Genomic DNA, 26059 nt, shown 5'->3' with positions numbered 1-26059 from the left:
CACCCGGCAGCTCTCGAGCGCATGTCCCCTGAAGGGGCATTCTGTTATCAGAGCTCCTGTGTTTCCAACTCTGTACAGCGGGCAGCTTTAATTGAATCGTTTAGATTTACTGTCCATCCCCAGTACCACACACAGTGCTGCACTTAAGTAGTGCAGGATGCCTAACAGCGTAGTGTCCTATAAACAGGAAATAAATGCTTATTTGCCAGAGCCGTGTCCAGGCCATGGTCAAGTTTGACTCTGCTGGCTGATGGGCATTATGAACCATGCTCCAGGAGGAGGCTGTGACCACAACTCCAGGAGGGGACTCGTGGGTTAGTGGGATTCTGGGCCCTGGAGATGTGGCCCTGCGTCCACAGGACAAGCCCAGCCTCTGCTGGCCCCATTCTGTGCAGCTGTGGCCGGCTCATCTGCAAGCCAGGAAACTGCCCCTCACCTGCTTTGGGATCTGAGAGGGCAGGAAGGGCTCCCCAGGCCTCCAAAGTATAGGAAATGCCATGAGGGCAGAGCCCAGCCTGCCGCAGGCCGCAGGAAGCGCGGGACAGCAGGTGGCGCCCAGCTGTGTTCCCGGGCATCACCTCTCTCCTGACAGCCTCTGCCAGGTAGGCGGGAAACCACCGAAGCTCTCCCCACAACACAGTGAAGGGAGACAACCGAGAGATCGGAGACCTCGGTGAGTGGCTTCACCAGGGGTCGTCACACAGCTGGAGCTCGGACCTGAGCCCCACCTGGCTGCTGCCACCCCACCCCCACCCAAGTCACCCTATCCTTAGCCCCTGCTTTCCTGTCTACACACCGCATGTGGAAGTGACCTGATTTCTCCCTTCTCAGCGTGCCGCCTGGAACAGCTGCCTTCCCTTGTTAATTGAGCCAGGAAGAAGCTTCAAGCGCGGCCCACGCCTGATAAGCAGCACAGCACCAGAGAGGGGTCTGGTTCTCTGGGAATGGAGCAGGGCCGCAAGCAGAGGTGCAGTGAGATTACCCGCAGCAGCCCAGAGCCTCTGAGGATGAGACGTCCACATGCGGCGTCTTCAAAAAGTTCACGGAACTGCATGTTAGAAAGAACCATGCATGGATCTCAAAATGCCGTGGCAACAGAGAAATGTATCTTTTAATTCCATTTTCCACAACGAAGCCTCTGAAGGAGGTTCGTGGGTTTGCTATCAGGTCGCGTATCTGCCATCGCTCTGAGGAGCTCTACAAAGTGTGGACAGCAGGACGTGAGTGCACAAAGTGTGGACAGCAGGACGTGAGTGCACAGAGTGTGGACAGCAGGACGCGAGTGCACAGAGTGTGGACAGCAGGACGCGAGTGCACAGAGTGTGGGCAGCAGGACGCGAGTGCAGAGTGTGGGCAGCAGGACGTGAGTGCACAGAGTGTGGACAGCAGGACGCGAGTGCACAGAGTGTGGGCAGCAGGACGTGAGTGCACAGAGTGTGTGCAGCAGGACGCGAGTGCACAGAGTGTGGACAGCAGGACGTGAGTGCACAGAGTGTGGACAGCAGGACATGAGTGCATAGAGTGTGGGCAGCAGGACGTGAGTGCACAGAGTGTGGACAGCAGGACGTGAGCTCTACAAAGTGTGGGCAGCAGGACGCCAGAGCACAGAGTGTGGACAGCAGGACGTGAGTGCACAGAGTGTGTGCAGCAGGACGCGAGTGCACAGAGTGTGGACAGCAGGACATGAGTGCATAGAGTGTGGGCAGCAGGACGTGAGTGCACAGAGTGTGGACAGCAGGACGTGAGCTCTACAAAGTGTGGGCAGCAGGACGCCAGTGCACAGAGTGTGGACAGCAGGATGCGAATGCACAGAGTGTGGGCAGCAGGACGTGAGTGCACAGAGTGTGTGCAGCAGGACGCGAGTGCACAGAGTGTGGACAGCAGGACACGAGCGCATAAAGTGTGGGCAGCAGGACGTGAGTGCATAGTTCTTTATAAATACGAAGTCCATATGTGTCAGTGTTTAGAAAAATAGACATTGCTGGAAACAGCTTCTTTGGATAAAACACACACGAGTCTAGGATCATGGCTACGCCTCCTCGTCACTCGCCTCCTCGGTGAGGAGCGGCTCCACGGTTGCCAGAGGAACCCCCTCGGCTGCAGCCATCTGCAGGGCGGTCCCCGCGGCCTCAGTGACTATGACAACGTCCTGCTGTGACACTATCGTACCTGGATGGGACAGGATGAGCCCGTCAGGAGTCTGAATGAGGATCTGCTCATGGCACCCACTGGGTATTTCAAAAGCCACAGCCTCACCCACAGCAACCATGCCCTCCAGTTCTCTCTGGCTGCCATGCACCTCCACCCCACAGGGGAACTGGTTCAAGTTCCCTGTGTGGCTTTCAACACCCCCTCTGGTGGACAGCGATCCGTCCTTGCCAGGCTGAGGCCCTGGCTGAGACACAGTGCTGCAGGCACAGTCAACCGGCCCGACACCCGCGGGCACAGCTTTCTCCAGGGGAGGGGCCGCAGCCGCTGTGAGCAGGTCAGGGCTGGGCCTGGCCTGCTGGCCAGGGAGGTGGGCATCGCGTCTCCCACGGCTCCCGGAGGCGCCGAGCAGCAGAGGCTGCACTCCTCCGCCCGCTGACAGTGTGCTGCAGGCCGCCGGGCCCCTCGGGCTGTCCCCCGTGTCCTGGTCTGAAGAGTGTCCCAGAGCCTTCCGATCCGGAAGCGGTGCCTGCTGGAGCCGGGCCAGCCTCGCGGGCTCTCCCAGCTGAATGCAAGGAGGAGCTCCACCACGGTCCGAACAGCAGGGGGCAGGGCCCACACAGCCACTTCTGGCCTCTGAGTCAGCAAATGCCTTCAGCTGCCGGCCCTCGTGTACCAGGCTTCTGCCACCATCGCAGCCTGTCACCGCCTGGCTGCTTTCAGAACGGGGAGAAGCGTTCTCATTTGCTGGACAGGCAAGACCTAAACAGTTGAAAAAAAGAGGTAAGCACACGTGTTCCAAGCTCCAGGCTGCTCGCTGCCCTCACCACCCACAGCAGACTGGCCCAAGCCGACACCTGCAAAAGCAACCGAAGGCGTCAACTCTCCTCGGCGCCTGACACGGGCAGCACTTTTGTTTTTTAGTCCCTGTTATCTAGTCACAAAGATTCTGCAATAAAATGCATCCCAGGCGTCATTTCAGCGGTGTGATTGTATACAGCCACTGAATGAAGGAATGATTATGGAGCGATTCAGTGGCTCCTCACCTGGGAGGCAAAAGGCTGTTCAAAATACTCGTGCCCATGCCCAGCCCCACATCCCGATTCAGTGACCTGAGGCCCAGGCCCCTGCACGTCCACGTAACCTTCCCAGGCCATCAGCGCCGAGTGCATGAAGCCGTCCCACTCCGTGGCGCCCTGAGCCTGGGACACTGACAGCACAGACCTAAGAGCCGCGTCTGAAGCCGCACGGTAGGACTTAACATTTGCTTCCGATGTGGATGAGGCTAAGAGGATTCAGACCACAAGAGGGGAGCTGTGTTCCAAACATGTGCCCAAGGAGCAAACCGCCCTCCTCAACGGCAGGAGGGGCAGTCACCCCTAAAAGGAAGACTGGGGGGGGCAGCACTGCAGCATAGTGGGCTAAGCCTCGGCCTGCGGCCCCAGCATCCCGTGTGGGCACCAGTTCATGTCCCGGCTGCTCCTCTTCCCACCCAGCTCGCTGCTAATGGCCTGGGTAAAACTGAAGTGGGGGGGCCAGCGCCGTGGCTCACTTGGTTAATCCTCCACCTGCGGCACCAACATCCCATATGGGTGCTGGGTTCTAGTCCCAGTTGCTCCTTTTCCAGTCCAGCTCTCTGCTGAGGCCCAGGAAGGCAGTGGAGGATGGTCCAAGTGCTTGGACCCTACACCCGCGTGGGAGACCAGGAAGAAGCACCTGGCTCCTGGCTTTGGATCAGCGTAGCTCCGGCAGTAGCAGCCATTTGGGGGGTAAACCAACGGAGGGAAGACCTTTCTCTCTGATTCTCTCTCACTGTCTAACTCTATCTGTCAAATAAATAAATAATTAAAAAAAAAAAAAACTGAAGCAGGGATGGCACTGTGGCACCGTGGGTTAGGCTGCAGCCTGTGATGCTGGCATCCCATATGAGAGCACTGGTTCAGGCCCCAGCTGCTCTGCTTCTAATCCAGCTAACGCACCAGGGAAAGCAGCAGAAGACGGCCCAAGTGCCTGGGCCCTGCCACCCACGTGGGAGACCTGGATGGAGTTCTGGGCTCCCATTTGAGGAGTGAACTAGCAGATGGAAGACTCTGTTCTCTCCATCTCTCTCCGTCAAATAAACAAATAAGTAAATAAATGAATAAATCTTAAAAAAAAACCCATTCCAGGGGCCAGTGCTGTGGTGCAGCGGGTTAAAGCCCTGGCCTGAAGCGCCGGCATCCCATACAGGTGCCGGTTCTAGTCCCAGCTGCTCCTCCTCTGATCCAGCTCTCTGCTATGGCCTGGGAGAGCAGTGGAAGATGGCCCAAGTCCTTGGGTCCCTACACCCACGTGGGAGACTCGGAGGAAGCTCCTGGCTCCTGGCTTCGGATTGGCATAGCTCTGTGAACGTTGCGGCCATCTGTGGAGTGAACCAGCAGATGGAAGACCTGTCTGTCTGTCTCTACCTCTCTCTCTAACTCTGTCTTTCAAATAAATAAAATAAATCTTAAAAAAAAAAAAAAAAACTCATTCCTGAAGCAACTCCCGTTTTAATGAGGGACCCTAGAAGACGTCAAAGCCCTCTCAGGAGTCATGGAGAAGGAATGAGACATTAGGATAACGTTGGGATAACTTCAGAAACCAGAAGGTTGTCTTCACTCAGTCACAGGGGCACCCAACCCTGAAAAGCAGGGGTCCTGGGCATATCTGCGCCAGTAGGACCTGTGGGCCCAAGTGCACACCCACGAAGAGCGTTTTACTCTCACCGGCAGCTGGATCGCACAAGGGCCTGGGCTTCGCCTGGCCCGTGCCCTCGGCAGCAGGAGACTCGGCAGTGTCCTCCGGCAGAGTTTCAGTTCTGGTCCTTTTCACTGAGGCCTGCAGGTCCTTTGTGGCCTGTGAAAGGAAGGCCCGATCAGCCGAGACAAGGAGGAAACCGGCAAGCCTGCAGGGCTGCCTGGGGAACAGAGCTGTGAGCGAAGCAGCCAGACGCGACCTGAACGCTGGACGGTCAGCTGGTCACCTGGCACCCACTTCCCCCATGCTCACCTCACTGCCCCTCTTCTGTCCGCTGGCTTCCTCCAGCCTCTCCCTGCCCTCTGGGCCGGGGCACTGGGCTGCAAGGCAGTCCGTGCACATGTCTCTTTTCCTCATGAATTCTTCTGTGATCCCCAGGGACTCAGCTACCTGAAAAGAAAGGGGCCCACAGAAAGCAGCTTCAATCCAAGCCAACACAAGTATTCAGAAGCAGGTTAACACCGGCATTCAGTATTTCTAATTTTTAGATTTTTTACTTCTATTTTTATTTATTTGTCTTCATCTTGTTTGAAAGACTCAAGAGACAGAGATGGACAGAGAGGCTTGCGATTCACGGGTTCACTCCCCAGATGCCGCAACGGCCAGGGCTGGGCAGAGCAAGCCAGGGGCCAGGAACTCCACCCAGGTCTCCCACGTAGGTGGCAGGGACCCAAGCACCTCCTGTCTCCCGGATGCACATTAGCGCCTTAGCAGGAAACTAGAATCAGAGGCAGACCGGGGACTCATCCAGTATGGGTGCCAGTGTCCCAGTGGCACCTGAATTGCCCCAACGACGGAGTTCAAATCCAGGCAACGGCTTAATATGGTGAGCAGACAGCCAGACAAGGAAAAGGGCAAAGGAGGAAAACCCTGGGGGCACACGGATACATGGCCGTCACATCCAGAGGCCCGGTGCCCAGTGACACACGGACACACGGCCGTCACATCCAGAGGCCCGGTGTTGGCACAGTTTGCAAGAGAAGATTCAAAGAGTTCCAAAAACTTGTAGGGGCAGTGCTGTGGCACAGCAGGTTAAGCCTCCGCCTGCAGCACCGGCATTCTCTACGGGCACCGGTTCCTGTCCTGGCTGCTCCTCTTCTGATCCAGCTCCCTGATGATGCACCTGGAAGAGCAGTGGAAGATGGCCACAGTGCTGGGGCCCCTGCACCCTCGTGGGAGACCCAGAAGAAGCTCCTGGCACGTGGCTTCAGATCAGCACAGCTCCAGCCATTGTGGCAATTTGGAGAGTGAACCAGCAGATGGAAGACCTCTCTCTCTCTACCTTCCTCTTTCTGTCTAACTATGCCTCTTAAATAAATAAATCTTTAAATAAATAAATAAATCTTTAAAAAAAAAAAAAAAACCTTCTAAACACTCTGTCATGCTGGTTGAGAGAGCTGACCTAGATCCCAGCTTCTCAGGCCATGGCCTGGGCGGTTCTGCAAGTCACTTGAGTACATGAGTACCCTTGCCCGTCTCCCACTCACCGCCATCACCCCAAGTCTCCTCCACGTCTCTATGAACCTTCCTGTCCACCTCCCCTACACCGCTCTCCCTCCTACGGCTCCTCCTCCTTTCCCAGAGTCCCCCACTCCCCGGGTCTCTTCCCCATTTTCCCAGTCTCCCTGAACCATCTCCCCAGTCTTCACACCCACCCCTGTCTCCTCAAGTCTCCTCCCCACCCGCCGTGTCTCATCACTGTCTCCCAGGTCTCCCTTATCCACATGAGAGATCACAGCTGCTAGAAGGGTTTTTGGGAGGATTAGATTTGATTCCGTATGCAAAGCCAGTGTACAGCACCAGATATAAGGGTCTAAGTGATGGCCATTATCACACTGGACGTTATCATGAGACCACTGGGGCAGGAAGGGCAGGCCGCAGCATAAGGCTACGTGGAAAACAGAAGCCAGGCAAATGTAATGCTTACCAGGCTGAACAGTATGCCTGACAGACAGCACTGCCATTGTTCTGGATGGCTGGGCACCTACAGCAGTGGGTCCCAAGGGTGTGCACACACAGCTCTGTTTCAGGACAGGAGGTCTCCCACACTTATTTAACTGTTTAAAAAAAATTCACGGGAGGGGGAAGGGCAGGCTGTGGTGCAGTGGCTCAGTCTCTGCAGGTAAGTCCCCACTTGGGATGCTGCATCCTGTATAGGGTGCCTGGCTCTGCTTCTGATTCCAGCTTCCTGCTAATGCACACCCTGAGAGGCAGTGGAGATGGCTCAAGTCCCTGGGTCCCTGCCACCATGTGGGAGCCTGGGTAGACTTCCAGGCTCCTGGCTTCAGCCTGGCCCAGCCCCAGCTGTTGAGAGCATTTAGGGAGTAAATTGGCAGGTGGATGGTCTCTGTCTCTGTTTCTCTACTTTTCAAATAAGTAAAAAAATTTCAAATATCACAATGGGACTGGTGCTATGGTATAGCAGGTTAAGCCTGCAGCGCTGGCATCTCATGTGTGCACTGATTAGAGTCCCAGCTGCTCCACTTCTGTCCAGCTCCGTGCAGATGTACCTGGGAAAGCAGTGGAGGATGGCCCAGTTCTCTGGGCCCCTGCCACCCAACTGAGAAACCTGAAAGAAGCTTCTGGCTTCTGCTTTGGCCTGGCCCAGCCCTGGTCACTGTGGCCACCTGGGGAGTGGACCAGTGGATAGAAGAGCACTCTCTCTTGTTCTCTCTGTGACTCTTTCAAATAAATAATTCAATTTTCTTTCTTTCTTTCTTTCTTTCTTTTTTTTTTTTTTTTTTTTTAAGGCAAAGTAGACAGTGAGAGAGAGAGACAGAGAGAAAGGTCTTCCTTTTGCCGTTGGTTCACCCTCCAATGGCCGCGCTGGCGCACCGCGCTGATCTGAAGGCAGGAGCCAGGTGCTTCTCCTGGTCTCCCATGGGGTGCAGGGCCCAAGCACTTGGGCCATCCTCCACTGCCTTCCCGGGCCACAGCAGAGAGCTGGCCTGGAAGAGGGGCAACCGGGACAGAATCTGGCACCCCGACCAGGACAAGGACCCGGTGTGCCGGTGCCGCAGGTGGAGGATTAGCCTAGTGAGCCGTGGCACCAGCCAATAAATAAATTTTCTTTAAAAAGTAATCATACAGGTGACTCCTGTGAATTGGGCCCTGTACGTGAGGCTTAGCAAAAAATCTATCACATTTCTACAATAGATAATTTAAGAAAATTATATAAAATAAAAATAAAATAAAATAAAATGCAAAGGTTCATTATGGAATAGGTTAAATAATGAATTTGGATTCAACTAACAATGACAATCAAGGAAGAACCTCCCATCAGCGACTCCAAGAGGAACACACGTTGTGTTCCGTGCAGCCCAGGAGCGGCTGCTACAGCCGGCAGCAGCGCCCACTGCAGGTGCTGGGCCTTCGGTCGGGGGAGCAGACCTGCCAGTGTGCTGTGATGGGAAGGGCAGGAAGGCAGCCTGGCCTTCCTCCGGACGCTGCTCACTGTGGACGCGCTCATTTTTTTAAGTGAACAAGGCAGCGCCGTGAGAGGATGATTTAACTCAGCACTGCCCTCTCACGAGCGTGTGGGGGCACACAGACAGTGGGGCCAGTCTACACGCCACACAGTCTACACCAGTCTACACGCCACACGACGCAGGCTGCACCAGGCACAGGGTCTTATCCAAAGCACGCAAAACCACATCAGTCCAAACTTATTAACCCCACATAGCTAAAGGAGTGTGGCAATGACAATGACACTGAAGTGAGCACTGTGTCAAAACACCCTCAGAGGACAAATGCTGGCCTCTGAGGGACCCTCCCAGAAACCTGCAGGAGAAGAAAAAAGGGTCCCTAAGCTGTTAGCTGCGGTCAGCAGTGAGCGGGAGGAGCGTGGGGTCTCCAGCAGTGGCTTAGAACAAGCCTTCCTTCCTCTCAGGTCAAGGGAAAGACCCTTCACTTGATGAGGACGACAGCCACAGTGGCTGACGGGGGACGTCAGCACTGAAAGCACCCCACCCCCACCCCCACCCATCCCCAGATGCTAACCCCAACGGGAGCACCACCCCAGAGGCTGTTACCGCATCGTTGTTTACTTCCAAGGGCTCCTGGGGACCTGGGCTGGAACCACTCAGGTAATCCTGACACAGTGTCTTCACCATTTTATGCAGCTCCTCAAATTCCTTATAGACGGCTGGGAAAAAGGGTTTTGCAAGATGGCCCTTTTCAACCTTCATAAAAGATGACCAAAAAATACTTAAGCCTGAGACAATGGTATGGGAAATCTAGCGAGAAATTTAAACAGTGTAAGGATACGAGTTCCTTGGCCCCTCAGCAGCCAATCAGTATCACTCCCAGGCACCCACTGTTGCCCGGGAGACCAGTCTGGCCCTGGGAGGAGCAGGCCAGAAGACCAACAACCCTTGGGGTGATGGCCACAGTGGCCAAGGCAGCAGGAGCGAGAGCAGAAAGGCCACGGGGCAGGCTGGGCCTGGGGCTGCTGAAGGAAGCCAACATCACGGGGTGGGGGGGTGCCCGAGCTGGATTGACGGGTGGGCTCAGAGGGCAAGAGGCTGGGCTGACCCGGACCAGGGCAGGCCCCAGCTGGCCTCAGCTTCCCGCCTCGTACAGTAAAAGCTGACAACGGGGAGGCGAACGGGCTGCCAAGAGACCTGGCCATGCAGGCCCTGGCCACTGCAGCAGGCACAGACGCATGACCCACAGGGAACTGACCGCAATGGCCTGGCTCTCCTAACACAAGGGGGAAGGATGGCTTCCCAAACAAGGTCACGGCCTCCCCCTACCTTCATCAGGAGAAATTCATACAGGGTCACCGCCCGAGCCAGCTGGGGCAGAGCCAGCTCCACTAGGTCCTCCGGGTCACACTGCTGCAGAAGCTAAAAAGAAAAGAAAAGAAAAACACTTGGCATAGTCAAAAGTCTCCCATGAATTTTCTAAGAGCTAACAAGTGGATACAACACAGAATATAAAACACAGAAAGTCCCCCCAAAACCCAGCAACTAGGTGACGTTAAACACATTGCTTTATTAAGTCTCTCACTTGTCTGCCCGTTAACAACATACCAGGATCAATTCTGGGTTCAAAGTTTGCGTGTCCCATAACAAGCACTGGGTCCTGGGTACCAGACCCCAGAGACACAGCAATGAAGAAACGTGCGTCCTGCCCCGGCAGGGAGCACCACCCAGGAGCCCCAAGGAATAAGCTGTGAGTGTCGGGGCTCAGGTGCAGAGAGAGCAGTGAGGCCGCAGGTGGCTCCTGGGGCACTGCCAAATGAGGTCTCGGGGAACCTGGGCCAGGGGAGTGGGGCCCGAGGGTTTAGATTTCTTCCTATAGGTGGCAGCACAGTGCTAGCGATGGTGCAGAGAACAGATGGGGAAGCCCCACAGGCAGCAAGTGGTCGAGAGGGGACCCAGATGACAACGGGGGCGGGGGGGGGACTGGCAGGGAGGGCACAGTCCCTGGGGTTCAGTGACCACAGGACATGGGCAGAGGTGAGTGAAGGAGTCAAGAGTGGCAGATGAAGCAGCCATGGACAACTCAAGCGTGAGCAGGAAGCATTCGTGGGCTCCGCTCAGCCACGGAAAGTGGAGGATTTCCCAGGACACCAGGTGGAGAGGTTTAAAATGAGAGATCTGAGGCTCCAGAGAAACCTGGGCAGGAAGCAGAGACAAGGGAGCCTGCGGAAACCAAGAGGATGAAGGAGGTCACCCAGGGTCACCAAGAAAAGCATTCGAATGCTGGGGAAAGCTGAGCAAGTCTTAGATACAGAAGTTAGGGGCTGCTGTTGTGGCACAGCGGGTTACGCCACTGCTTGTGACACTGGCATCCCACATCACAGTGCCAGTTCAAGTCCTGGCTGTTCTACTTCTGATCTAGCTCCCGACATGTGCCTGGGAAAACAGCAGAAGATGGTCCAAGTACTTGGGCCCCTGTCACCCACGTGGGAGACCCTGAAGAAGCCCCTGGCTTCAGATCAGTGCAGCTCTGGCTGTTGCGGCCAATTGGGGAATGAATCAGAGGATGAAGACTGCTCTCTCTGCCTCTCCTCTCTGTGTAAGTCTGAGTTTCAAATAAATGAATAAAGCTTTAAAAAAAAAAAAAAGAGTACTTTGGCCATTGCGGTCATTTGGGGAGTGAACCAGCTGATGGAAGACCTCTGCCTCTCTGTAACTCTGCCTTTCAAATAAATAAATATTAAAAATATTAAATTTTTAAAGAAGGAGGAGGAAGAAGAAGGCGGGTGGGTAAAGCCGCCACCTGCAATGCCATCATCCCATATGGGCACCGGTTCAAGTTCCAGCTGCTTCACTCTGATCCAGCTGTCTGCTCATGCACCTGGGAAAGCAGCAGAGAATGACCCAAGTGCTTGGGCCGCTGCACCCACGTGGGAGACCTGGAAGAAGCTCCCGGCTCTTGGCTTCAGCATGTTTTGGCCATTTGGGAAGTGAACCAATGGACAGATCTTTCTCTGTCTCTCCCTCTCTCTCAATAACTCTGCCTTTCAAATAAATAAATATTTAAATAAAAAAAGGAAATAAAAAACCCTGAGAAAAAGATGACCAGCTGATTTTCAACTCTGTAAGATGTTCAGGAAGGTAGGAATGTAAGACCCTGCCGTGACCGGCATAAACTCTAGCTGAGCTTAGTGACAGTGGCCCTCACCATTTTGCTGATCAACTGGTTTGACTGTCATCTTAGTGCCCTGAGAGCAGGGGCCAAGGCTACCTTGTACATACTGCCCATCCTCCGAACCCAGAACAGGATCTAAGACTTGATGGATGCCCAGGAAATGTGTAGCTAATGTCCATTTTGGGGGAAATTTTCATTTATAGGAGTTGAGAATGGCCCTCGAATCTGCTGTGGCCCTGTAAGTCCAGCTGATGGTCTCCCCTTCTCAGAGGCACTGATGTCCAAGAGGATCAGGCCTCACTGACCCCAGACACCGGAGAGCCTGCATTCAACATCTGGGCCTGCCTCCTACCTGGGAGTGACCTTGTGTAGGATCTGACCTCTCTGCGTCGGAAGGTCCTCACCCGTGAGGTCATTATGTTTCAGTTCTTAGGGATAAATGAGATGAGGTCCACCAGCAGGGTCTGCTGGGGATGGGGCTGCATGCAGAAAGTGCTTCATAAATGCTGACTATTCTGAGTGTTGAAAGACTGATCAAATCAAAGATGACCTTACCTCTGGCTTCTAAAACATGGCATCCAGGATTAGCAAGACACAAGCCCAGGTGGGAGCAGTGTGCTGCTAGAACAGACGACATCACACTGACCTCAGGCAGCTTCCCCGCTCTGGGAGAATTCGGAGGCCCTGGGCCTGGGAGCCACTCCTTTGCCGACTATCGAACTCATCTCATGCTCTCTCAACATATTTTCTGCTCCTTTAAGATATTCACCTGGCTGTTAAATATGTTCTAGCCAAAGACAATTTAGATAAATTTAGGGTTCAACTCTTCTAAGTCAATCCACTGAAATTTAATAAATCTATGGTTAGGGAATTGGAATGGGGTCTCTAAAGTTCAAAACCCCAAACACGTGTTGGATACCTTGAAGCTTCTTATGAAAACAGAAAGCATGTCTGTTTGCTCTGAGCTGCTTCCAGTAAACTCGGGCTATAATTACCCCAGCTCTTACAAAGACAAGATCTTGCCGGCGCCGCGGCTCACTAGGCTAATCCTCTAGTCCCGGTCGGGGCACCGGATTCTGTCCCGGTTGCCCCTCTTCCAGGCCAGCTCTCTGCTGTGGCCAGGGAGTGCAGTGGAGGATGGCCCAGGTGCTTGGGCCCTGCACCCCATGGGAGACCAGGAGAAGCACCTGGCTCCTGGCTCCTGCCATCGGATCAGCGCAGTGTGCCGGCCGCAGCAGCCATTGGAGGGTGAACCAACGGAAGGAAGACCTTTCTCTCTCTCTCTCTCTCACTGTCCACTCTGCCTGTCAAAAAACAAACAAACAAACAAAGACAAGATCTTGAAGCCACACCAGAGGCCCTGTGGCATTTCAAACAGGTAATCTCATGAGTCATTTACAGGAACGGCATCCTGGAACTCATTAAACTCATACTTCACCAGTGAGCAGCACTCCAGTGTGGAATGCTGCATCCTGAGTAGCAGCTCAGCCCACGGCGCCACAAGGCTGGCCCCATGTTTGTTTGTTTTATTCTACAAAATTTGGGTACTTCTTTTTTTTAAGATTTATTTTATTTAAAAATTTGGGTACTTCTTAAAGATTATTTTTTTTTATTTGAGAGAGAAACACAAATGCAGACTGCAAGTTCCCATCCAGTGATTCACTCCTCAAATACCTGCAACAGCAGGACAACTGAGGTCTGCCATGGGGGTGGCAGGAACCCAGTCACTTGAGCCATCACCTGGTGCCTCCCAGGGTCTGCATTAGCAGGAAGCTGGAGTCAGGAGCTAGGGCCAAATATCTGACCCAGGCAGTCCAGCGTGGGAAGTGGGGCTCTTAACCAATGGTTTAGCTGCTAGGCCAAACACTTGCCTCTAAAAAAAAAAAAAGATTTTATTTATTTGAAAGTCAGAATTACAAAGAGAGAAGAGAGGCAGGGAGAGGTCTTCCATCCTCTGGTTCACTCCCCAAATGTCCACAATGACAGAGCTGGACCAATCCGAAGCCAAGATCTTCTTCTGGGTCTCCCACATGGGTGCGGGGGCCCAAGGACTTGGGTCATCTTCCACTGCCTTCCCAGGCCATAGCAGAGAGCTGGATCGGAAGTAGAGCAGTCAGGACTCGAACCAGTGCCCATATGGGATGCTGGCACTGCAGGTGGCGGCTTTACCCACTACACTACAGCACCAGCCCTACACCTGACTCTTGGATGCTTTTCAAATTTACATTTTTAAAACCTTATGGTCAAAGCCAATGTTGTGGACCAGGGCACTGCGCTGTGGCCTGCAATGCCAGCATCCCATATTGGAGCGCCATGGCAACTCCCAGATGCTCTGCTTTCAGGCCAGCTCCTTGATAGCAGCAGCAGATGACCCACCTACTTGGGACCCCGCCACCTGCATGGAAACCTGGATGGAGCTCCAAGCTCCTGGCTTTGGCCTGGATCAATCCCGGCCATTGAGACCATTTGGGAAATAAGCCAGTAAGATGAAAGAAAGCTCTCTGTCACTTCCTGTTCAAATAAATAAATAAATCTTAAAACACACACACACACACAAACCAAAAAACTTTGTGGCATCCTTTTTAAAGAAATTTAATTTTGAGAGAGAGCTTCTATCCAATGGTTCACTCCTCAAATGCCCACAATAGCCCCAAAAGCCTGCACGGGGAACTCGATCCAGGTCTCCCATGCAGGCGGCAGGAACCCAACAACTGAGCCCTCACTGCTGCCTCCCAGAGTCTGCATTAGCGGGAAGCTGGAATCCGGAGTGGAGCCAGACTCGAACCCAGGCACTTGGATGCGGGCACAGGCATCTTGACTGGTAGGTCACTCACCCACGCCACGAGTATTTCACTTTTACATTCAGAAACCAGCAGTGAAAGCGACATACCCCGACACCGAAGCAGCTTTCAAGACCGAGCTATAAGAGGGACGCACCTGCTGGAGCTCGGCTCGGCCCCTCGACGCCCGCTGCCCCCTTGCTCTGCTCTGCGGGAGGACAGCTGCACCGGCCTCTGCTGCGCTGGGCTCTGTTGGAGTCTCGGGGTCTCCACTTCCTGCACAGCCCAGGTGTGTCTGTGATCCCAGAAGAGCTGCAGGACTTTTGCTTTCTGGCTCAGTCACCAGCACCTCTTCAGCTTCTGTAGACTGCCCATTCTAGACAGTGTTGCACACCCCAAAACAAAATTAAATAAATGTTTTACATACCAGCATAACAATTTTAAAGCAAAACAATGTAAGTTAAAAAACAAGAAACTAGCAAAATTATTTCCTCTTTAATCCAGACACATTAACTACAACCAATGCCGCTTATTTTTCCTAAAAAAAAAAAAAAAATACCCCTTTGTGGCTCCCACAAAGAAGGGTGGCAAGAAAAAGGGCCCCTTGAGGCTGGCGCTGTGGCTCAGTAGGTTAATCCTCCGCCTGCAGCACCAGCATCCCACATGGGCGCCAGTTCTAGTCTCAGCTGCTCTTCTGACACAGCTCTCTGCTGTGGCCTGGGAAAGCAGTAGAAGATGGCCCAAGTCCTTGGGCCCCTGCACCTGTGTGGGAGACCCGGAAGAAGGTCCTGGCTCCTGGCTTCAGATTGGCCCAGCTTCGGCCGCTGCGGTCATTTGGGGAAAGAACCAGCGGATGGAAAACTTTTCTCTCCATATCTCCTTCTCACTGTCTGTAATTCTACCTCTCAAATAAATGAAATCTTAAAAAAAAGAGAGAGAGAGAGAGAGAAGGGCCGTTCTTCCACCAACGAAGCGGTGACCGAGAGTCCACCGCCAGTATTCACCAGTGCACCCGTGGAGCAGGTTTCCAGAGACCCCACGGGATGGGCTCGCGGCGCAGCGGGTTAAGCAGCTGCATGCGATCTGGCGGTCCATGTCATAGTGTCAGGTCAAGTCCCGGCTGCCCTTCCTCTGATGCAGCTTCCTGCTACTGTGCCTACGAAGCAGTGTATGATGGCTCAAGTACTCGAGTCCCTGCCTACATGGGAGACCTGGATGGAATTCCTGCCTACTAGTTTCAGCCTGGCCCAGCCCCAGCTGTTTTAGTCATCTGGGAAGTGAACCAGTGGATGAAAGAACTATCTGCCTCTCCTTCTCCCTCTTTCAAATAAGAAAAACAAATCTTTTATTTTCTTAAAAAAAGATGTATGTATGTATGTATTTATTTGAAAGGGAGAATAACAGAGAGGCAGAGAGAGTTCTTCCATCCACTGGTTCATTCCCCAGATGGCCACAATGGCAGAGCTACGCTGATCCGAAGCTAGGAGACAGGGGCTTCTTCTGGGTCTCCCAAGTGGGTGCAGGGGCCCAAGGACTTGGGCCATCTTGTACTGCTTTTCCAGGCCATAGCAGAGAGCTGGATCAGAAGTGGAGCAGCTGGGGATAGTCCACGTCCTTGGGCTCTGCACCCGCATGGGAGACCAGGAGGAGGCACCTGGCTCCTGGCTTCAGATCGCACAGCGCGCCGGCCGTAGTGGCCATATGGGGGGTGAACCAACAGAAGGAACACTTTTCTCTCTGTCTCTCTCTCTCTCTCTCTAACTCTGCTTGTTGAAAGAAAGAAAGAAAGAAAGAAAGAAAGAAAGAAAGAAAGAAAGAAAGAAAGAAAGAAAGAAAGAAAGAAGGAAGGAAGGAAGGAAGGAAGGAAGGAAGGAAGGAAGGAAGGAAGGAAGGAAAAGGAAGGAAGGAAGGAAGGAAGGAAGGAAGGAAGGAAGGAAGGAAGGAAGGAAGGAAGGAAAAGCCCCAGCACTCAGCCACAAAGCTCCCTGCCTTTCCTCCCTGGGGAAGCCTGGGAGCCCCACATGCAGCCGGCGGGCTCCTTGCTGTGCACTGCAATAAATGCCTACTTCACTGGCCCGAGATCAGTGCCTGGCTCTGTACCGGGGCAGCCCCAGCTTCTGTGGTTCTTAGCAATTCTAGCGTATATTCATCACCCTCAGAAAAAACTGTACCCATAACCAGTTACTCCCCATTCCTCCCTCCCCCAGACCTAGGCAGCCGCTACTTTCTGCCTCCAGAAAGGATTTGCAAGGTCTTTTCTCTCTTTCTCTTTTTTTTTTCAGTTTATCTACTATTAATTTTACTAGTGTTTATCTATCTACCTATAGTTATGCATTTAAGAAGCAGAGAGATGAGAGAAATCTCTGCCTACTGGTTTACTCCCCAGATGCCTGCAATGGCCAAGGCTAAGCTGGGTGTGGCCTGGACCCTGGGTCTCCCATGCAGGTGGCAGGGACTCAGATGCTTCAGCCATCACTGGCTGCCTCCCAGGGAGCACAGACACTTAAGGAGGAAGGGAAGGGAGAGACACGGATCTCAGCAGCTGAGGGAGAGAGCCCCTGGACCCCAGGGCTTCCCCGCCGTCTGGATGGCACCTTTCCCAAGGCCAGAGGCCTGCATTCAGGAAGTCAAATGTGCAGAAATTGCTTTTACGGTGGGAGTGTCACTACTGTAGGAGTGGAAAGTGCCAGGCAGCCTGGTGTGAGCCAGCCCGGGGCACGCCTGTTGTCCCCAGGGATAACAATAACCCTCTCACTCTCAAAGTGTCCAGGACGACAAGCCCCATGGTTACTGCAGCAGAAAAACAACCCCCGCTGGCTCTTAATTCAAACAGATCGCTGTTACCCAGCATAGGTTAACAAGGCCAAACAAACAAGTTTATTTTATATCTACGTGGAAGACACCCAGAGAATGAGTAGTTCTCCAAGAAGCGGCTTTGAATTCCCACTTAAATGCCATCTTCCACAAAGGGCAGTAAACTGTCAGAGAGTCAAGAAGGGAAAGAACCTTCCGCCCCTGTGAGAGGGTATGCCACCTTGCGGGGAGGCAACTGGCCGAGGCTGGACCGCACTGCTGGTTAATGTAACGCAGGCTCCTCTGGTATTGCTGTTTGCCAGGAGAAACACAAGGGCCCGTGTGGGGTAGGTGTGTGGGTGTGTAAGAAAAGCAAAAAGAAAACCAGGCAGATGAGAATTTGTACAGCTGAGTGAGGAGAGACCTAGATGCCTGAAACAACCAGACGTTTAAACATCAAGTCCCTCCTGACAACATGGTGGGGGAGATCAGGACCCGGGGATCTCCGGTCCAGTGATAATCCGCCCCGGGACATCCCAGGGGAGTCTCGCTGGCCAGCGCCCAGGGGCCTTTCAACTGGGTAACACTGTGTAGTGACGCCCGTGGGCGGGGAGCAATCACACCAGGCAAGCTTTCCTCCTGGCAACCTCTCGGGAGAGGAAGAGCCGCAGGGAAGCTTGCCCCGCACCCATAAAACCGCAGTGTGAACTCAGAGGCGGCACTCGGTTTTCTGCCAGTCTGCCCCTCTAGCCTGTCAGGGGCACTCCCACATTAAACGTAGTGAAGTTAATCGTCACTCTCCGTCTCTCCTCTGAATTCTTTTCCTAAGAGGAGACGAGACCCTCTGTTCCAGCGGTACCAGTGACACCGTCTCCGGCCACTGAGGGTCGAAAGCTGCCCTCAGCGGCTAACTTGTTCTCCCAGGACACCTTCTGTTCTCATGCATCTGTTTTGTAGGTCTTGGTCCTGCTCCCGGGAAAATAAGGGGAGGGCAGAGCTTTCTGCACCTGCCGCTTCTTCATCGTCTCCTGCTCAAAGCTCTTCCTGTGGGGGGCACATTCTGAGCCCCTGTCGCTCCCCGTCTTCGTGGAGGAACGACACAGGACCCTGCGCTGTTCTTTTGTCTGCTCGGCCCTTCCCGGGTTTGCTGCTGGTTCTTCCCGGGTTGGCTACTGTCCCTTCCACCTCCGTGGAAGGGCGGTTCCCCCTACCACTTTCCCCACTTCCGCGGGGGAGCGGCACACCGCCGGCTGGCTCTCTCGGGGGCTGCACAGGTGTTCCTTCAGATAGGTGTTCTTGGTGCATGTTGTCTCTCTCCTCCTTTATAGTCCTCTTCCACCAATCCCAACTCTGCTACCCACACGCTGAGTACGCTGCTCTCCTCCAATCAGGAGCAGGTCCTACAGTTTATTGGCTGAACTGGAGGCAGCTGTGTAGAAGCTGTTTCCTCCTCTCCCAGCGCCATATTGTGGGAGAGCAGATGCATAGAATAAGTCTTAATTCCAGTAACTTAGTCTAGTCGAGTTCCTCCCAGTTGCTCCCCACAAGCCCCCACGTCACTGGCCCTAGAACAACTGAAGACAGGTAGAACGGCGTCTGAAAAGCGGGGGCTGTGCCAGCTCCAAGAGGCACAGAGCGTTTGGAAAGAGGCACCCTGGTCCAGAGTGCGGGCTCTGCAGGCGGAGGGCCTGGCTCCAGTCCTCTGCACACCCAGGTGTGTTGCGCCATGAGAGGATGTGTCCCTAAAAAGCTGACTGCTGTATCTGAGCAGTGGCTCGACAGAGCTACTGGGCATATCTCCCAGCTTTGTCTGGCTTGGGTGATATGCATATGGGGTCTGTTTTGTCTTAGTTATTGGAGCGGCCTTGCAAGAGTTAACAATCTTACCAGTCAGGTCAACGTGGCTGGGGTGATGTGCCTGTGAGGTCTGTTAGGTCTCAGTGACCTGGGGCAACTCTGAGTGACCCTTTGTTCTTTGTCCATCTGTCCCTTACCCATTCCCAGAAATGCCCTTCTTAGAATTAACCAGCAGTCCTTTTCCGACCCTCTCTGGTGCTAAAGGTGCTTTTAACCAATCATATCCCCCAAAGCCACTGTCTCAGTTCACACCGACGTACGCCCCTGTGTAACACATGAATTCTGGCTAGAATCGTTCTCAGAACTCATTGAAAGTAGCTGGGCTTGCGAATCCCAGACCTAGCTCACTCATATTCTGCCCTGGAATAAAACTTGTTAACCTGTTTGCTGATCCTGTCTGTTTCTTTTTTATTTATTTATTTATTTATTTTTACAGGCAGAGTGGACAGTGAAAGAGAGAGACAGAGAGAAAGGTCTTCCTTTTGCCATTGGTTCACCCTCCAATGGCCGCTGCGGCCGGCGTGCTGCGCTGATCTGAAGGCAGGAGCCAGGTGCTTCTCCTGGTCTCCCATGGGGTACAGGGCCCAAACATGTGGGCCATCCTCCACTGCACTCCCGGGCCATAGCAGAGAGCTGGCCTGGAAGAGGAGCAACCGGGACAGAATCTGGCGCCCCGACCAGGACTAGAACCCGGTGTGCCGGCGCCACTAGGCGGAGGATTAGCCTAGTGAGCTGCGGCGCCGGCCCGATCCTGTCCGTTTCTGTCCACAGCCTCTCAGCCTCATCTCAAACAGGATCTCTACACTAGTGCTCCTACAGCATTAAGCAATGAACATGGGCGTGGGGGGGGGGGTTGGGGTGGCATTGTGGCACCACAGGTTAAGCTGCCGTCTGCGATGAACGCTGGTTCATGTCTTGGCTGCCCCACTTCCAACCCAACTCCCTGCTGATGTGCCTGGGAAAGTGGCAGAAGTTGACCCAAGTACTTAGGTTCCTGCCACCCACGTGGGAGTACTGGATGGAGTTCCTGGCTCCCAGACCTTGACTATTACGGGCGTTTAGGGAGTGAACCAGAGACAGAAGATGGAAGATATTGCTCTCTCTTTCTCTCACCTCTCTCTGCGTGTCCTTCAATTAATCTTAAAAAAAAAAAAAAAAAAAGAATTTCAGGAACTAACTAGAATCAGATAAGGAAGCTACTGTCAAAAGGACTGTCACTGGGGCTGGTGCTGTGGCATATTGGGTAAAGCCACTGCCTGCAGTGCCAGCATCCCATATGGGCACCAGTTCGAGTCCTGGCTGCTCCACTTCTGATCCAGCTCTCTGCTGTAGCCTGGGAAAGCAGTAGAAAATGGCCCAAGTCCTTGCGCCCCTGCACTTGCATGGAAGACCCAGAGGAAGCTCCTGGCTTCTGGCTGCGGATTGGCACAGTTCCAGCCATTGCAGCCACTTGGGGAGTGAACCAGCAGATGGAAGACCTCTCTCTCTCTCTCTCTCTGCCTCTCCTTCTCTCTGTGTAACTCTGACTTTCAAATAAATAAACAAAAACAAATCTTTAAACAAACAAACAAACAAACAAAGTGGCTGCTACTTGGTCAGGAATTTAGGCACCACCACATTAGTAAAATGGCACCATCTTCCTAAGCCAGCCTTGCTTACTAGAAGTCAGGTGACCACACGGCCCAATCACGAGCACCAGCTCCACCCCCACCCTGGTGGGATTTGCTGCTCCTACTTCCTCACCTCTGCAAAGCTACAGAAGGCCTATTCCCCCCTACAGGCTGCTGCTGTTCTCTCGTGCTCGGGGAGGCAGCCTGTCAGTTCCCCACACCCGACTATAAACCTTTTCCCTTCCTCCAGTGTCTGGTGTGTTTCGTAGTGGCCTTTCCTTTCAGCCACCTGTCAAGAGTCAAGCTGGGCATGGGAACTGACCTTGGGAATCTGCGGCTAAGTCCATCATTACCCTAACCTCCCCCACTTCCCTTTCACCCTTTAATAAGCCCTCCTGCCAGCTCACAAATTGGGAAAAGCACTGTTAAGACAAAAATGTCTACTGTTCCCATAAGACTACCAGCCTCGAATAGACCAGTCTTTCTAGCATTAGCATCAGTTCTTGTCTCTGGCAAATCAGTCCGCAAGAGACGAGCAGCACAGACCCATTTTATCCTGACAGACTCCAAGAGGGGGAAGAGACCAAGAGGGAGGACTACACATTGCACATCTGGGAAACAGATAACAGACAAAATGGACACATTCCTAGAGCACAGAATGTACCAAGACTAAATCACAAAGAAACAAAAAACCTGAATAGTTATTTGTAATTTTGTCAAAGGAAAAAATTACAAAATTTAGCTTAAACATTCTTATTCGTCTATTTTTGATTCTAGAACCGGGGGCAACACTTCATTCCATAAAATATAAGATGTTGGTTTTTATAGACAGAAAAGGGGGAAGAAAATATAAGTCAGAAAAAGATTGATTATTACAAAGTTACTTTCTTTCTAAGGTAGGGACTAGGAGACAGAGCAGTAGAAAAATAACTGAGGGGTTAAGTCTGGCTACTTCAGGTTACCTTTTTTGTGTGTAAGGATTAAAGCAGAGGGAACTTCCTTATCATACCAATTAAAACTGGCCTGATGGGGCTGGCGCTGTAGAACAGTGGGTTAATGCCTTGGCCTGAAGCGCCGGCATCCCATATGGGCATCGGTTCTAGTCCCAGCTGCTCCTCTTCCGATCCAGCTCTCTGCTGTGGCCTGGGAAAGCAGTGGAAGATGGCCCAAGTCCTTGGGCCCCTGCACCTACATAGGGGACCCGGAAGAAGCTCCTGGCTCCTGGCTTTGGATCGGCACAGCTCCAGCCGTTGTGGCCAACTGGGGAGTGAACCAGTGGATGGAAGACCTCTCTCTCTCTGTCTCTCCTCGCTCTGTAACTCATTCAAATAAATAAATAAATCTTTTAAAACAAAACAAAACAAAAAAACCTGGCCTGTTTGGGAAATGTGGCTGTTATCTCTCTAATCCTGAAAGAAAAGAGATAAACAGTCAAGTTTCAGCTTGGTGACAAGAAAATTTCATGTGATTCCATTTGATTTTAGCTTAATCTGTTGGGGCCCAGTGCAGATTAGTCCAAACAGTGGCCTCCTGTAATTTTTTCTTAAACGTATATCGTGTAAGGAGACTGAATTAGTAAACAAAACTCCAGCGGCAGGAGCCACTGCTAAATGACACACCCACCAGCTGCCATGACAGGACAACTTGGGCCACATGAGAAGTAAAAAGCTAGATGCTGGGGGCCAGCGCTGGGGCTTAGCAGGTAAAGCCACCTCCTGCAGTGACTGCATCCACTTCCGATCCAGCTCTCTGCTATGGCCTGGGAAAGCAGTAGAAGATGGCTCAAGTCCTTGGGCTCCTGCACCCATGTGGGAGACCCGGAAGAAGCTCCTGGCTTCGGATTGGCCATCTGGGGAGTGAACCAGTGAGTGGATGGAAGACCTCTCTCTCTGCCTCTACCTTTCAAATAAATAAATAAATAAATATTTTTAAAAATTGTTTAAATATAAAGAAGAAAAGCTAGATTCTGGGAAATCTCCATCTACTTCCCAGAAAAACCTTGAACATCCTTGCCCTTATTAAAATGTACTGCAGGGCCAGAACTGTGACACAGGTTAAACCTCTGCCTGCAGCACCGGCATCCCATGTGGGCAGGGTTCAAGTCCTGGATGCACCACTTCCGATCCAGCTTCCTGCTAATGGCCTGGGAAAAAGCAGCAGAAGATGGGTCAAGTGCCTGTGCCCCTGCCAGCCACATGGGAGACCCAGAAAAAGCTCCCGGCTTCGGCCTGGCCCAGTCCCAGCTGTTGTGGTCATCTATGGAGTGAACCAGTGGATAGAAGGGTAGAAGATCCCTCTCTCCCTCTCTCTCTCTCTTTGTCCTTCTCCCTAAAAAACAGTTTTTTAAAAAATAAAAAAATAAAAAAACATAAAAAATAATGGTTATGATAGTAAATTTTGTGCTGTGTCCTCTCCCACAATAAAAAAATTCTGGGAAAAAATGCTGACATAGTAATACAAATACATAGAGACTCACACCTGCTTGTTCTAGCGGGCATTTCAGAAGGGGCAACATGGGGAGCGGTCACGTTAAGTAGCCTGTAACTGTTGCTGCTCCAGTAAGCTAAGCTACAGACTGCCACCCCCGAGCTGACTTGCCAGCACCACTGCTGACCGGATCCTAAGAACTAGCGGCTGTCTTAGGGCCAGAAGACACACATCTGCTCTCCTTTGGAAGCAGCGCAGACAATGTCAGGGGTACTGAGTGGCCCCTGTAATGACTGTGGTTCTGCCTGAAGCCCCATCAGATTCGGTAAAGGTTAATGTAAGGAAAATGCACCTGCCACCCAGGCAGGAAGTTACCTGTAGTCCATGGTGCGCTGACTCTGCCCCTCTGGCACAGCAGGACAGGGGCCCTTCCTCCGTGGGCGTCGCCAGCTCTGGGGAGGTCAGGCTCACCGGCCCTGCCGCCACGCACCCCTGGATCAGGCTTCCGTGGGCTGTCTCAGGTAACCTCCCCAGGCAGTGGCCTGGGTTAAGTTTAAAATGCCGGGCCAGGCCCCCCTTCCCTATGTACGACTTTTCGCAGCTCTGACACTGAAATGTTTTGGGCCTCAGGGAGCAGCTGGCTAAGTCAAAGAGCGCCTGCTTCTCCCGCCGGTCGTCGTCTTCTTCCACGCTCAGTTCTGAGTAGTCGTCAGAATCGGACACGTGCCCGTCCGCCAGATCTTCCGTCTTTATGAACTTGTAGTCTTTGGCTTTGTACTTAGGAGGGCGAGATATCCGTCCGGAACGCGTTTTCACTTTGAGAGACTTCTTCAGTTTCTCAGTATGCTCTGTAGGTGAGTTGGAAATAAATGAATGTGCTGAACTGGCTGAGGCAGACGTTACTGCAGGTGGGCCAGGGGCTCTCTTGGCAGGGACTGGCCTCTGGACCAACAACTGAGGAGCGGGGGGCTGTGGCCTGGCCTTCAGGAGTGGTTGTCCTCTCAGCAGCTGAGGGCTGGTGGCGCGGGGCCCCACCAGGCAGGGATTCCTCACGGGCAGCTGGTCCTGTCTTGCTGCTTGGGGCCGGATGGTGGCCAGGACGGTCACTGGCCTTTCCTGATCTCGATCGCCCCCAGACGTCACCCTGACGCAAATGGCTTCCAGTTGCTTAAACATGGAAAGAGAAGAAGCAGCATCATGCTCATTAAATATCTCCCAACTTTGCTCTCATTGGCAAATCTATTATTAAAGTTCTTTCTGAATTATAAAAGATAGCTTACATTCAAATGCTGTACACATCGTATTTGTGCTATTTCGTGACTTTTTCAAACCTTTTTGACAATGGAGGCATATTTCATACAACTTAGTACACAAGTACAGAAACATCTGCATATACAAATGAATTAAGACTCACGAAATTACCTAACAGTGTGACAGACTCCCCCTCTGATGGGCACTGTGCTACATCATATATATATAAACATTGCACAGATTCCATATACACAGATTTAGGAACATGGTGACGCTCCCAACCCTACCTTCCCTCCTGCCCACGCTCTCACCCTCTCCTACATCATTCAAAAAAAAAAAAAAAAAAAAAAAAAGTCCGGCACCGCGGCTCACTAGGCTAATCCCCCACCTGCTGCGCCAGCACACCGGGTTCTAGTCCTGGTTGTGGCACTGGATTCTGTCCCAGTTGCCCCTCTTCCAGTCCAGCTCTCTGCTATGGCCCGGGAGTGCAGTGGAGGATGGCCCAAGTGCTTGGGCCCTGCACCCCATGGGAGACCAGGAGAAGCACCTGGCTCCTGCCTTCGGATCAGCGTGGTGCACCGGCCATTGGAGGGTGAACCAACGGCAAAAGGAAGACCTTTCTCTCTGTCTCTCTCACTGTCCACTCTGCCTGTAAAAAAACACACACACACACACACACACACACACACTAGTCACAAGACAGATATGTGGTGCAGCGCCTGACGCCGCTGGGCCCCTTGCGCCCCACGTCACAGGGGCTGGGGCTGGTCCCCTCTGTGCTCTCACAGCAAATGCACACCCTGAGAAGCAGCAGGGACAGGCCAGGTGCTGGGGCCGCCACCCATGAGAGACCCAGATGGACTTCCAGGTTCTTGGCTTCAGCCTGGCCCAGCCCTGATGCTAAAGGCATTTGGGGAGTGAATCAGAATACGGAAAATCTCTGTGTCACTCTGCCTTTTGAGTAGATGAAAATAAGTATTTTTTAAAATAAAGAAGAAAATCCTTCTTTATAGTTTTATCCATGTGTTTCTACTTCGAGTTTTGAGTACTAGGCTCTAAACTGGACTCAGTTCAATACACAATGTCTAAAAAGGTGTTTTTCATTAAATTCTGGAAACCAAAAAGGCAAAAAGAGCAACGTGCCGCGGTCCTTACTGCCCATCCCACCTCGGCCAACACTGCCAGTTCCAGTGAGGCCCCTGCCATTCTCCCAGCCCGCACACCCTCCCCTCACCCCAGCCTGAATGTGCTACTCCTCGTTCTCACGCACTTTTCATACTTACACTGCACGGAGCTACCTCTAAAGACAGAGCTCTGCTTTGATGCGATTCTGGCCTGTTCAACACGCTAGCAGCCCCTGTATCCTGATGAGCACTTTCCCCCACCTGGTGACTCGTCCACGCCGGCACACGTGGCTCCCGCGGTTCCCGTGAGCACCCCACTCTCCTGCTGACCGACAGGTCCCCAGCCCTCTGCTCTGGCCCTTCAGGGAGGCTGTGTGTACATGTGTGTACATGTGTGTTTCCGTAGGCAACATAACTAACAGTGGGGCTGCTTATCTTAACATCCTTAAACAAAACCCAGACTGGTGTGTGGCACCGCAGGTTGGGCCGCCTGCAACGTGCGTCCCACAAGAGTGCGGTCGAGTCCTGGTGGCTCCACTTCCAAACCGGCTCTCTGCTAACGCACCTGGGAAAGCAACCCAAATACTTGGGCCCCTACCATCCATGTGGGAGACCCGGATGGAGTTCCAGGCTCCTGGCTTCAGCCTGGCCCAGCCTCAGCTTTCACAGTCATTTGGGGAGTGAACCATAG

General features: G+C 52.9%; 1 protein-coding gene across 2 annotated transcripts in view; it reads right to left on the bottom strand.

Annotated features, from left to right (window-relative positions):
* Positions 1-1084: 1084 nt before the first annotated feature.
* Positions 1085-26059, bottom strand: part of ZNF839 (zinc finger protein 839) — a 29511-nt gene continuing 4536 nt past the window's right edge. Inside the window, exons 2-8 of one of the 2 annotated variants that reach the window (XM_051834829.2) lie at positions 23369-24160; positions 14464-14682; positions 9681-9773; positions 8973-9107; positions 5179-5316; positions 4896-5025; positions 1085-2910 (exon numbers count right to left, since the gene is read on the bottom strand). In XM_051834829.2, coding sequence (XP_051690789.2) covers positions 2030-2910; positions 4896-5025; positions 5179-5316; positions 8973-9107; positions 9681-9773; positions 14464-14682; positions 23369-24160 — 2388 coding nt within the window. In that variant the 3' untranslated portion in view covers positions 1085-2029. Of the gene's footprint in view, positions 2911-4895; positions 5026-5178; positions 5317-8957; positions 9108-9680; positions 9774-14463; positions 14683-23368; positions 24161-26059 lie in introns of both variants that reach the window. The other variant, XM_051834828.2, reaches the window with a different exon arrangement.

Source organism: Oryctolagus cuniculus, chromosome 20 (genome assembly GCF_964237555.1).
Source record: "Oryctolagus cuniculus chromosome 20, mOryCun1.1, whole genome shotgun sequence".
NCBI lineage: Eukaryota > Metazoa > Chordata > Mammalia > Lagomorpha > Leporidae > Oryctolagus > Oryctolagus cuniculus.
Note: the sequence above shows the minus strand (reverse complement) of the source record. Positions and strands in the feature narration are given on the sequence as shown.